General features: G+C 46.2%; 1 protein-coding gene across 6 annotated transcripts; it reads left to right on the top strand.

The window, feature by feature from the left end:
- Positions 1 to 595: 595 nt before the first annotated feature.
- Positions 596 to 12435, top strand: MLF1 (myeloid leukemia factor 1). Of its 6 annotated transcripts, none has more exons than XM_014886152.2 (8): positions 596 to 721; positions 5073 to 5250; positions 7230 to 7274; positions 8138 to 8224; positions 8532 to 8663; positions 10027 to 10186; positions 10437 to 10569; positions 10702 to 12435. In XM_014886152.2, the coding sequence occupies exons 1-8, from the start codon at positions 675 to 677 to the stop codon at positions 10802 to 10804; spliced, it is 885 nt and encodes a 294-aa protein (XP_014741638.2). In that variant the 5' UTR covers positions 596 to 674; the 3' UTR covers positions 10805 to 12435. The 6 variants fall into 6 exon arrangements, with proteins under 6 accessions (XP_014741638.2, XP_014741637.2, XP_014741643.2 ...); XM_014886151.2 differs by having other exon boundaries at positions 8135 to 8224; XM_088171098.1 differs by lacking the exon at positions 596 to 721 and adding an exon at positions 4137 to 4327.
- The last annotated feature ends 802 nt before the right edge of the window (positions 12436 to 13237 follow it).

Genomic DNA, 13237 nt, shown 5'->3' with positions numbered 1-13237 from the left:
TTCTGTCCCTGCTCCATCCATATCCCTGTCCCTTCTCCATCCCTGTCCCATCCCTGTCCCTGCTCCATCCCTGTCCCATCCATGTCCCTGTCCCATCCCTTGTCCTTGTTCCATCTCTGTCCCTGCTCCATCCCTGTCCCATCCCTCCCTCTCTGCTGTTTCCCAGGAATAGCTGGTCACGGATACTTCACTCCAGCCTCTTGATGCTTTTCCACGTTCCGCCACTTCCCAGGGAGAAGCAGCTTTATTTTACTGCCATCTACTGGAAAAAATAGAATTATTTCTAAAATCGCCGAGGAGCGGGACGCGCCGCAGCTGCGGTGAGGCCGAGCCTATCCCCGCCTCACAGTGCCCAGCCCCGCGGCAGAGCGGGGCTGCGGGAGGAGCAGCGAGGCCGCAATTCCCGCATTTCAATTCCCAAATTCCCGAATTCCCGCATTTCAATTCCCCAATTCCCGAATTCCCGGAGCTTTCCCGGTTCCCGGTTCCCGGCACCCTTCGCGAGCGGCGGCCCCGCGGTCGCCATGGCAACGGCGGCGCGCGGAGAGCCCCGCCCCTCTCGGCGCGCTGGCCAATGGGAAGGGCCGGAGCAGGTCACGTGTGTGGGCGGGGCGCGGCGCAGTGAGGAGGGGCCGCGCGGGGCCGGGGGCGCGCAGAGCGCAGCGAGTGCCGCCATGTTCGGGGGGATCGGGAGGTGCTTTGAGGACGATCCCTTCTTCAGGTGAGGGACGGGAGGCTGCGGGGCACGGCCGTGAGGCGGAGGGGATCGGCCGACAGGGCGCTGAGGCGGCGGTGGGCTCCCACGGGCCGCGCCGGGGCTGTAAAACGGGGCCGGGGTGGGGCTGTGGGAGCGACCGTTGGCGGCGGCAGCTCCGGGGGTCCGGGCGGGTGGAAGGAGATGGGGTCGGTGATGGTTAAAGGGGTCGGTGCAGGAGGAAGGATCGGGATCGGACCGGGTTAAAGGGATCGATGCAGGTGTCAGGACTGGGATCGGGGTCGAGTTAAAGGGATCGGTGCAGGTGTCAGGACCGGGATGGGGTTAAAGGGCTCGGTGCAGGCGTCAGAACCGGGCTCGGAGCTGGTTTAAAAGGGCTCGGTGCCGCTTTAAGGGTTCGATGGAGGTGTCAGGATCGGGCTCGGTGCCGGTGTCAGGACCGGGCTCGGTGCCGGTGTAAGGGCTCGGTGCCGGTTTAAGGGCAGCGCCGCTGTCGGGGCCGTTTAACCGCCCCTGTGTCCGCACTCGGCCCCTCCCGAGCCCCCCTAAAGCCGTGCAGGGTCAAACATCCCCAGCGAGGTTCAATAGCCGAGACTTGAGTCTGCCTCCCCTCTCAGCAGGGAAGAGTTTAATCCACGTTTCATACAGAGCAGATCTTCACCTCCTTGGCTGGAGATTCTTGACTTGGTTTGCTCCTCAGTTTCCTGACTGCAGTGGAGCTCATCCGGATTTATGTGCGTGTTTAATTAATCACTTAGCCACGGGCTGTCTCTGAACTCTTCTCAATGGCAGCACTGCTTAGAACACCGGGTGTTCTTCAATTCAAACTTTCTGACACGTGTGTGAGAGCCCTGATGGCAAATTGTCCCCTTGTTTCCCGAGGGGACAGTGCTGCTCTGCCTCAGCGGGTTGGGTTTTGTTCTTACTCCCTGGGACACACAGGGGATCCAGGGAAGCTGTGGCTGCCACATCCCTGGAATTGTTCAAGGTTGGAGCAGCCTGGGACAGTGGAACAGGCTCATCCCTAAGGTCCTTTCCAACCCAAACATTCTGTGATTTTATTTCCACAGCACAGTGGTGGCTCCTGTCTGTTTATTCAAGTGTGAGCCCGGTTTATTCCCTGTGGGAATCTTCTTTTGCCACTGGAATCTAAATATAAGCAGGGAGTAGTGCAAAGGCTTGTCCTTTCAGCCAGAACTCCTGAATTACCTGGTCTGGCCCCATTTCACGTCTTTGGTCAGAGACTGTAATTTGTAGAGGATGAAAATGGGAGCAGAGCACTCTGAGAAGCCTCGATAATTATTTGAAATCTTTGAAAAAACTCTGAGGAATTGAATTAGCAGCCGAGATAAGGGGTGGGTGAGGAAGGGAGCAGCAGGCCCTGTGATGTGGTTTGTTTTCTGGATCTCCTGGTTACCAGCAGCTCTGGCTGAGGCTGCTTAAAGGAGAATCTCCTGCTGAGCTCCAGCACATTCCAGGACAATTCCCAAAGCTGTGTCACATCCATTAGCACTCTTGGTTTCTAGCAATATTCTTGCTGTTGTAACAGCTTGTGAGTTCTGTGCCTCCCAATGCAGATCCTCTGCACGAAATGAAATAATAGAAATTAGGTCTTGTTTGAAATAACAATTGCTTGTTTATTAATTTATCCCTCTGTTGTCATTGTAGCCATTGGTGTAGGGAAAAAAGGATTTGAGGAGGTGGGGGCAGGGAGCGTGTGTGAAAGACGAGCTGGAAATTGAGACTCATTTTCTCAGCGCTGTGCTGTCAGTCTGCTTTGCATACAGTGAAGGAGATGAGCTGATTACCTCCGATAAGATTAGCTCCCAAAACAGTGTCATAATAGGCTCCAGCTGCCTCATAAGGACAGAGTTTGGTGCTGCTCTGGAAATAGTGCCTGGGTTAGAGCCCTGAGTGAGCAGCTGTCCCAGGGAAGCAGCAGTCACTCACCCCAGGGTGCTGGGATCCATCCCTCAGACCCTGCCAGGACAGCAGTTGTGTTTTCTCTGCCAACTGCACACTCTGCATGGAATTCTCTTCACTTTATTGTGCCAGGTGTTCTCTCCAGAGGGAATCTGCAGCTGCAGCCTTACATAACTTCCTGAGTGGGGGAAAAAAAAAAAAAATCTGGTATTTCCATCTAATATCTAATCAAAAGAAACACATCTAATACAAAGTACACTTCACAAAAGTAATAAGTGGGGTTTATTGTTCTAGGACTGATTTTTCATGCACTGAAGTGAGCAGTAACGTTATATTTGCATATTTAATATCAGATGAGAGTCAGGTTAGTAAATATTAGACAAAATTCTGTTACTGCAGAGTGCTGGAACTATAAATGTATAAATTGTCTCCATCCAGACTTTAATTTTAAAAATAATTTGGTGTTTAACACATGAAGGGCACGGATTTGGTGTGCAAAACTGTGTGAACTCCTCACTTTCTCCTCATCACTTTTATGCTATAACAGAAATCAAATCCTTCTCATCAAAAGTATCTTCCCTCCCAAAAAAGGTTATCTTTTAAGTCAATAATTGTTAAATTAGAGTGTCCTACACCTGCTGGCATGCCATAAAATCCGTGCTTGGAACAAGGATCTTAAAGTCCTGCAGGGATTTAAAATCCCCTGCAGAGACTTTGCCTTGTTCAGTACATCTCTGTTTGTCAGGGTGAGCTCCTCCTCTTGGATTTCTGGTTTGAATTCAGTCATTGGAAACCATCAGGATTTAATTCCTTGGAAACTTTATCTTCCAAATGGATTTTCTGTTCCCTTTCCATTGGTTTTATCTTACTCTAGATCATACCAAAACTGGGGTGTCTCTTTTGAGACTTGACAGCATTAATTCTTTTTATTAATTACTCCCTAAAATTAGCAACTGGGAGCCTTTCCTTCTGTTCCTAAGCCTGGCATTCCTCAGTTTGGATCTGATTTCCCTGTCCCTGGTACTGAGGAGCTCTTGGTGTTTGATACCCAAACCTCTGTGGGCTTTGGGGCTTTGCTGGCACTGTGCACATCCCGAGCTTGGTGTGATTCCCTGCCCTTGGCTCATGGCACGACTTTTTCCATCTGTTCTTCATCCTGCAGTGAGGGAACACAGGATAAGGAGCTGGGTGAGCTCCTTATCACCCCAGGGCTGGAGCCAAAGCTGGCAGCAGGGCAGGGGCTGCTCCATGGCATCACTAAAATACTTCAAAAGTCTCTTTTGGGCTGAGTTTAAGTCTGGGCATAGCTTAAAGGGATATTTTTGTGTTAAAAAAAAATCATATTTCAAAATGAATCCAACCTCACGTTTGTCTTTTTCACTTGAAAGGGAAAAAAATAAAGTTAGGTGTGACTTTGGCACAAGATCAAAGTGGGCACGTGGTGTGGGGCTGCAGATAAGGGTGGGCAGGGAAAAGTCAGGAACAGGCTGAAGCTTTTCCTGCTGCCGTGTCCTGGGAAAGGCTGGGCTGTCCTGCAGGGTGTGGGGAGTGCCAGGAACCGAGAGGGAGGAGGATGAGGTGCATGAAACCTAAATGAACATCGCTGGGAAGTGACTGTGCACTGGAATGAACTGGTTTGCAGTGGGATGGCAAAGAGCAAAATGAGATGGAAGGAGGAAATGAACCAGGGTAATGGTGGGGGAAGCATTCCTTTAATGGGGGAAATGTTCCTTTGGGGTGAGGGAGGCGTTCCTTTAATGGGGGAAATGTTCCTTTGGGGTGGGGCAAGCGTTCCTTTAATGGGGGAAATGTTCCTTTGGGTGGGGGAAGTGTTCCTTTAATGGGGGAAATGTTCCTTTGGGGTGAGGGAGGCGTTCCTTTAATGGGGGAAATGTTCCTTTGGGGTGGGGCAAGCGTCCCTTTAATGGGGGAGGTGTCTCTTTAGTGGGGGAAGTGTTCCTTTAATGGGGGAAGCGTTCCTTTAATGGGGAAAATGTTCCTTTGGGTGGGGGAAGTGTTCCTTTAATGGGGGAAGCGTTCCTTTAATGGGGGAAATGTTCCTTTGGGTGGGGGAGGTGTCCCTTTAATGGGGGAAGCGTTCCTTTGGGGTGGGGGAAATGTTCCTTTGAGTAGGAAGTGTTTTGGGTTTTTTTTGGTGGGGGAAGTGTTCCTTTTTGGGTGGAAGGAAATGTTGGGTTTTTCTGGAGACGGTGAGGAAAAGGAATAGAGACACCCAGGAGAGCAGCTGAGAGAAAAGAGATCTCAAACATCCAACCCGAGGGAAGGGAAGGGAAAATCAGAATTTGTTAGGGATGGGCGATTGCCCAGTGGGGCCCTATGACAGTAACAGCTTTGGCTGTGCAATGTCCCCGAGTGGGGTTTGGAGGGAATGTGCTGGAGCCGGAATAACGCAGTGGCCGTGTCTGGAGCGCAGGGATCCCTTTGCTGCCCACCATGAGCACATGAGGCAGGTGATGAGGAGCTTCTCGGAGCCTTTTGGACTCAGGGATCCCTTCCTGAGCCTCCCCGAGGGACAGGAGAGAGCGACCGAGAGGAGAGCGGAGGTCAGAGGCCAGCACGACTCGAGGGTGGCCACCAGGGGACCCGGCAGGGTGAGTGTCCCTGAGCCCCAGCGCCATTTCCTGCTCTCACACCTTCTGTCATTGGCTTTTTGTAAAGGTTAAAATCGGTGCTGGGTGTGTCATGTTGGCAAACTTTGCTCAATTTATATATTTGCTTTTAGTCCTGCTGTTAACAAAACTTAGAAATGGTACTGTGATAAATATATATATTTATTTTTTTTTTTACTATAACATGGTGAGGTAAAAAGGTTTTGTTCTGCTATTAACAAAACTTAGAAATGTATATTTTGTTTTTTGGACTATAACATGGTGATATAAAAAGGTTTTGTTCATGTAACTAACTCAGAGAATGGTAGAAAGATAATCAGAGAATTCTTCACATTTTTGGATCATCCTATGTGGATGAAGACAGGGCTGACACTGAACTCCAGGGAAAGGATTTATTGATCTCTGTTAGCAGGGAGTGCACCGACAAGAAGAAGCCACAAAAAAAAAAAAAAAAGGGTAAAAATGTTGATGTACAGGTTGGGGAGGGGTGATTTTGAATAATGCATGAATGTCTATGAATATTCAACAGGCTGATGAATTTTATGAAGTGTTCTCTGAGTTAAGGTGTGCTCTTGGCCGAGTCCCAAGCACCCAGCCATTACAACCTTTTGCTTTATTGTCTTTTATTAAACTTTTTACGATCTAGCAGGAAACTGAACCTCGTTTTTTCACACTGGCTCTGCTCCTGGAACCTCCTTCCAGCTGTTTGCTCACCCAGGGAAACAGGAACGGTGGCACATTCCTTATCTGTGCTGAACATCTGTCAGGGCTGCTGGGTGTTACTGATCACTGAGCAGAAAACCTGATCACTCACCCAGTGCTTGCTTTCAGAAAAATCATCTTTAAAATATCTCTAGAGAAAGGCACTAAAACTGTCCCACCTTCTCTGCACGTGTATTTTCCTTTTTTTTTTTTTTTTTTTTTATTTAATGTTCACTTGGCTCACAGAGGTGCCTGCATGTGGCTGCTGTGGGGATGTGGAAAGTGAGCAGAGCTGGGCCACAGAAATGTCCCAATGTCCCAATGTCCCATCACTGCTCTCCAGCCCTCCCTGGCCATTAATGCCACTGTAGGATTCAAATTTAAAACTGCTTTTCCTTTCTCCAGCAGCTTTGCAATTCAGTTTTTAGGGGAGGAGGAATGAGCTAAAATATATTAATTGATATTGTTAATATTGTTATTGTTAATATCTATTAATAGATATTGAGGTTTTTTTTGATGTCTGATTATCCTGTTTATCAGGTAAATGTTCAACAGCTTTTAGTGGCTTTTTAGTGTCATAAAACAGAGTTTAGAAGGTTTGTATGCCTAATAACTCCTCCTGGTGAGGACTTGAGAGAAAAAAAAATATATATTATTATTTACAGCTCTGCCTAATCTGTGCTGACAGAAAACTGAAGAGTTCCTAAAGCTATTGCAGAATTGGAGAATTCCTTTTTTTTTTTTTTTTTTTTTTCCATTCAAGTTCCTGCCAAGTGTTTGCTCCTTGTGGCACCCCCTGTGTGTGAGGCATTTCCTGGAAACACCTCTGTGTTCCCCAGGATCTCCCTGCCCTGCCATGCAGGAATATTCAAATCTCCTGGGATAATTTGATTAATTGATTTGTTGATTTTAATCAGCTTTCAGTGCTGCCTGACTGGAAAAATGTGAAATCAGCACCGAGGTTTTTTTGGTGTTCAGGTGTTTGCCAACCTCCAAGTGCTTTTCACACACCCTTGGCAATATTTATGAGATGTGGTGGCAGTTGGCACTTTGTAATATCATCACTATAAATATATTATTTCCACATAGCTAGGGATTGATTAATTAATTAATTCATTAATTACCAAGGCTCTCCCGAGTGATTTTGATTAGATGGGAAATGTTTCCTGTAATCTGCTGCTTATAAAGGTAATTTCTGCTGTTCCTGATAATAATTCCAGATGTTGCTCCTTTTTTTTTTTTTTTTTTTTTTTTTCCAGGCCACCAGCTTTTCCCTCATGCCCTTTGCAGGTTTTGGGAGAGGGGTTAGTATCCCTGGAGTAACTGCTGTGTAAACTGTGTGTAACCAAAGCATGGCAGAGGCTGAGCTCTGTGCTTGCATCCTGCTTTTGGTGCTTTTTTGCAATATTTCCTATTCTTTGGGAATAAAAAAAAAAAATTCCTTCCTGGGCCATTAACCTCTGGATATGGATGGGATAATCCCTGGGGAACTGCAAATTTTGAGTGCTGCTGGAGAATGTTTTTATGGGGCTGACACAAAAGCAATGCTCTCAGTAAGGCAGAGCAGCCCCAAAAAATAAAATTACCCTAAAAATGAGCTTGGAGTGATTGCCAGCTGTGCTTTGGGAATATCCTGTAAAATATCCATCATCTGTCCATAGTTCTTGCCCAGAGGATTCTAATTTCTTGTACTCCAAAAATAACTGGAAGATTTTCTGTCCTTGAATTTGATTTCATTTTGGGCTTAAATGCAGCTTTAAGTTTGCAATGCTGTGAAAATGAATTTATTTCAATTTAAACCCTGAAGGGTCATACAGGACTTTCAGAGCAGAAGCTGGTGAGGTCAGAGGGTTTATGAACACATTTGTGAAATAATTGGATATTTGAATATGCAGTGAACGTTTTTGTTAAATAAACTCATTTTGTGGCCAGTTTGACATCTGAGTGACAAATCTTCCACTTTTTTTTTTCCCAATATCTCCATCTTAATCAGCTCCCTCGATTTCCTTTTGCACAGATGCATTTTGGCTTGTCTGTGTGTGAAGTGCAGTCTGAAAAGCTTTTTTGAGTTAAAAATGCATGTGAAAAGCAGCTTCAGGACTGGGAGAGTTGAGACTGGTTTAACTATAGTCTTTTTTTTTTCTTCTTTTTTTTCCTTTTTTAGCAGGATGTAGATTTTGGGGATCCATTTTCTGCAATGGACAGGATGATGTCAAACATGAGGAACAGCATGCTGGAAATGCACAGGAAATTTGTGAGTTCTTTAAAAAACTATTCTCAAATTTATGGCACTGGAGTTTGCCAGTTATTTCAAATATTCCTCAGAAAATAATGCCAAGAAAAATGGGACTAATCTCAAGGAGATTGTAAGAATTGAGGGATTTTTACCCAGATTTTATTGTCTTTATAATTTTTCTTGATTCTTTGAAGACAAAACTGATTTTTTCTGTGGTGCCAGGAGGGTTAATTTTCTGAAGGGCTATTTCCCATAATAAAATAATAAGGAATAACTCTTAACCACAAGTTTTTTCTTGTTTTCCTGAGCCTGCCTTGTTTTGTAGGATGACCTGTCCATCCAGCCCAGTGGAGGACACAGTTTCAGCTCCTCCTCCATGATGACTTATTCCAAAGTGGGGGATGAGCCCCCCAAAGTGTTCCAGGCCTCAGCCCAGACCCGCACGGCTCCAGGAGGGGTGAGTGATGCTGGGCTGCAGCTGCAGCCTCACCAAAGCAGTGTTTGCAGCTGCTTTTACTGCACTTGCACCTGGAATTTACAGAATTTTGGATCACTGAGGTTGGATTGAGTCCAGGCTGTGCCCAATCCCCATCCAGGAATTCCTTGGACACCTCCAGAGCTCCCTGGGAGCCCCTTCCAGTGTTTGACAATCCTTTCCATGGGCAAATTCCTGCTCGTGTCTTCCCCTGTCCCTGTTCCCTGGGAGGAGAACCTGACCCCTCCCCACGACTTCACAAAAAAAATGTAGGAGTTGAGGAAAGCACAGGGCTCTCAACTCCTGCTCTGTATTAAAGGTCTGATTTCCTCTCTGTAATTTTGTGCTTTAAGTAACACCCTAAAATAAATTACAGACCTATCCAAGGCTGGGAAAACAAAGCAAAGAGCAGCAATTTTTCAATGCCCTTCACTTTGCTGCAATGAATCCTTTTGCTGTTCACTCAAACTCCAGGAGAGGCACTGATTCCTGCAGCCCTTTGCCCAGGCACTTACATAACCCTGAGCTGGAGCTGCCTTGCAGCTGTTGTGTCTAATCCTGCTGGGAACTGGGAGTGGGAATGTGAAGCTGAAATCCTAGACAGGATCCCTAAAGGCAGCATTGGCTGGGAATGTGTCCCTGCTCCAGCACAGGCTCTTATCACAAGGTTCTGAGAATTCCCCTTATCTAACAATGATAAGGGACAGCCTGGCTTCCAAACCACTCAACACCACAGCCCAAGAATTGGTTGTTCCTCATGCTGGGAATTTGGGTTGCTCTTTCTGTTGCAGAGGAGAATGTTGGAAATTTGGCTCTGTAGCATTTTTAAACTGAGAGGTTTTTTTTCCCCCAATAATTAAAAAAGGTGTTGTTTCATTTTCCTCTCTGGTGGTTGAAAGAAAAGAGGCTTCATTTGTGTTTTGTCGGTGGGTTTGCAGCCAACACAGGAAATGAGAGAATTGGAAAAGTTTGGAAAACCTGACTTTTTTAAAGGAGAGATACAAAACTGTTAGGGGAGGAACTAACCTTTTGAAAGGGCTTGGAGTACCAGGAAAAGTGGAATGACTTCCCACTGCAGAGGGCAGGGTTGGATGGGATATTGGGAAGGAAATTGTTCCCAGATTTGCTGTGGCTGCCCCTGGATCCCTGGCAGTGTCCCAGGCCAGGCTGGATGGGGCTTGGAGCAGCCTGGGACAGTGGGAGCTGTGCCTGCCATGGCAGGGGTGGCACTGGATGGGCTTTAAATCCTTCCAACCCAAAGCATCCTGGGATTCTGTGAACTCTTTTACCTCATTTTTGGCTTGGAAGGACACTCAGTTCCCTTTTCTTTTTTTTTTTTTAACAGATAAAGGAAACAAGAAGAGCACTGAAGGATTCTGAAAGTGGCCTGGAGAAAATAGCCATTGGTCACCACATTCAGGATCGGGCTCACGTTGTCAAAAAATCCAGGAACTCCAGGACTGGGGATGAAGAGATGAACCAAGAATTCATCAACCTGGATGAATGTAGGTGTTTTTTAGCAGTTAATGGGCTTTACACTGTTTCACACTCAGATTTGGAAGTTCCAGCTTGAGATACCTTAAAAGGCACTTTTAGACTGAAAGTCTCCAAATCTGAATTCTCTTTTACAGATCCCAAAAACAATTGCAGGCCATGTGGAGGATTGTGAACTACAAAGTTGAAAATCACTGCTTAACCCATTAAATATTTTTTTCCTGTCTTTAATAACATTTTAAATAAATGTATGTTTTTCAGCTGAGGCTGCCACCTTTGATGAGGAGTGGCAGAAAGAGATCATGAAGTTCAGGCCTTGCCGAAGCAGGGAAGCTGTGGAAAACCCAAGACTCAGAAGTATCCATTACAGCCCCAGAGAAAGTGGATCAAGAAGGTAAAAATAGTTCCCTGCTATCCTGCAGGATAAAGAAATTCCAGCAACAAAAGGAAAATCCAGTTGTGGAGCAATATTCCAAGGGGAACTGCAGGTTTTATTTCTCCTTTTTCATGGTTTTTCTTTTTCCAGAGAGAAACCACTTGGAGCTCCAGGATCCAGAATGCCCAGAGATTCCCTGGAGACACTGAGTGTGAAAGGAACACACGTTCCCCTGAAGGGCTCCAAGAAATAACTGTCCCCAGTGCCTCGGGGTGGAGATTCCCTGGAGCAGTGATGGTGCTCAGTGCTCGTGTCCATAAAATACACCCGGATTTGTGACCAATCTCTGTTCTGTGTTGTGCCTTGGCTGCTTCTGAATGTCCTTCAAACCTCAGCTCCCCACTCAATGCTAAAGCCAACAACTCTCTGCCTAAAAAGCACTTTATGGAGCATCTCTAATCCTGCTAAAACCAGCTTGGATTTGCAGAGTTGTTGTGCTCCAGCTGCATCAATCTCAGGCTTTACTAAGCCTGGTATTGCAGCTCCTCCTTCCCACTCTAATTTGCACACAAAGTAAATTTCCTTTATTTTGGGTTGCTGAAATAATGACTGATTTTCTAGAACTCGAATATACTATAAAACACTATTATCTATACCTTTAAAATCATATTATCAATTTTTACAGAACCCCCACACTCACCTTGGTGTGTAACATCAAGTGAGAGGAAATGCTGAAATATGGCAATACTTTAAATTTATCAGAGCTTTTATGTTAATAAGCTGTGCTTGCCCCTCATTTCCTGTGCCTGAACTGTCAGCTGTATTCCTGATTGTTTGTTTTCTGTGGAGTTGGCCCATCAATTTCCATTTTGAGGATTGTCTGTAGTATTTAATTACTTTCATTATCCTGCAGTAATAACAGTGTCCTGAGATCAGCTGCAACTAGGAGTTACTCATGGGAAAAATGAGTTTAACTGGAATGATTTCACCATTTCTTGTGTTCTAAAGAGCCCTGGATACAGGAACCCCTTTCCTTCTGTGTTTTTTGTGTTTTACTGAGGGTAGAATGACCCCAAATCTACATTTGATAGGAGTTTAGAAGAGCCAGCAGTGTCTGAGAGCAGGAAAGTCCTGGGATTCCAGGTATAGCAGAAAGCATTTCTGTAAATTAAATAATATAAATTAATAACATTAAAGCGTTAAATAAACTCAAGGCTCCATTATAATGTAGCCTTTAAAAGTACTGTTTGTATCATAAAATAGGGTTTAGTCAGTTAAGAGTAATATTTGGCCAGAAAGCCTCTAAATCATATTTAATCTTCCTGCAGTTTGCCCAGATTATTTAATTTTAATTAATGAATGTTTATTAATGTGCAAACTCAATCAGCAGCACTTTTGTTGAGCTCTGAAAAGGGAAGGACAAATTATTTGCTTGTGGTCTCTTCCTGAATTAGAGAAGTATCAGTGGCAATAAGTTGATGTGATCAATATTAATGGCAATAATTGAATCATTTAATGAGCAGTGAAGGTCAGGGGGGCTTGGACACCCCTCAAAGTCAGAGCTCAACCCTGGGCTCATCTTCCATCCCCTGGAGACAACGTGGATTCTGCAATTAATTCATTAGATAATCTCAGTAATTAACAGCTGCAATCTTTTCTGTGCTGGAATTTGAGCAGGAATCTTGGAGAGCTGCTGCTGTTACATGGAAGATTCACCTGACAACTCAGATTTTTGTGTGAAATAAAACAAAAGTTTTGAAATGACAATGGGAAGAGGTGAATATTCCCTCCAGATTCCTTTGCTACACCAAGACTGTTCTCCAGTGTTGTGCTCTGTAAAAGCATCTGGAACTGCAATTCTTTAATAAAGTTATTTATTATTTATGGTGTTTGTTGGTTTATTCTACACCGCAGAGGGACTTGTGCATTATTTCGTTTCGATTATTATTTTATTTATTTCTGCTTTGAAACAATTCAGTGAAGGAAAGCTGGGCTATGGGAGGTGTCCCTGCCCATGAAGGGGTGGAATGGGATGAGATTCAGCAGAACCGCTCTGGGCTTCTCTGGAAATCCCTCCCTTTCCAGAGGTGAGTGAGTATGCATTTTCCACAAAAATAAAGTTTGATGGAACCAAACAGAGTATGGAGAGGGCGCCTTCCTTTATTTCAGAGCCGCTTCTGGAGCCTTCGCAGGTATGAAAGGCAATTCTCGGGGGTTAATTTTCTATCAAGAATGTATTGTAACACTTAACGGCGTGTTCCAACCGGGGCCCTGTGCCCATCCCACCCTTGTCTTCCCTTTTCCCTGGGCCAGTTGTTTCTAATTCTTCATCATTCGCAAACTCCTGCGGCTGTGACCCTAACGCCCATCCCGGGCTCCGTCCCGCCCCATGGTTTGGTTGAAATCCGCCCCTTTCAGTCGGAGAATTCCGGGTGAGCAGCCCGGGCCTGCCCGCGGCTGGGTCAGAACCGCTTCGGGCCAGGGCCCGGCCCGGGGGGACCCGGGATGGGCCCGGGGGGAGCCGGGACGGGCCCTGGGGGAGCCTCCCCTCCCTCATTCCTGCCCGGCATCGCCGTTCCGTGAGGGGCCGGGCTCGGTGGGAGCCTCCCCATCCTCATTCAGCCCTCGCTGCTCCTGCTCGGCGCCGCCGCTCCATGAGAAGCCGTGCGGGGCAGGGGGGAGCCGG

Source organism: Sturnus vulgaris, chromosome 10 (assembly GCF_052056855.1).
Source record: "Sturnus vulgaris isolate bStuVul1 chromosome 10, bStuVul1.hap1, whole genome shotgun sequence".
In the NCBI taxonomy this organism is placed as follows: Eukaryota; Metazoa; Chordata; class Aves; order Passeriformes; family Sturnidae; genus Sturnus; species Sturnus vulgaris.
Note: the sequence above shows the minus strand (reverse complement) of the source record. Positions and strands in the feature narration are given on the sequence as shown.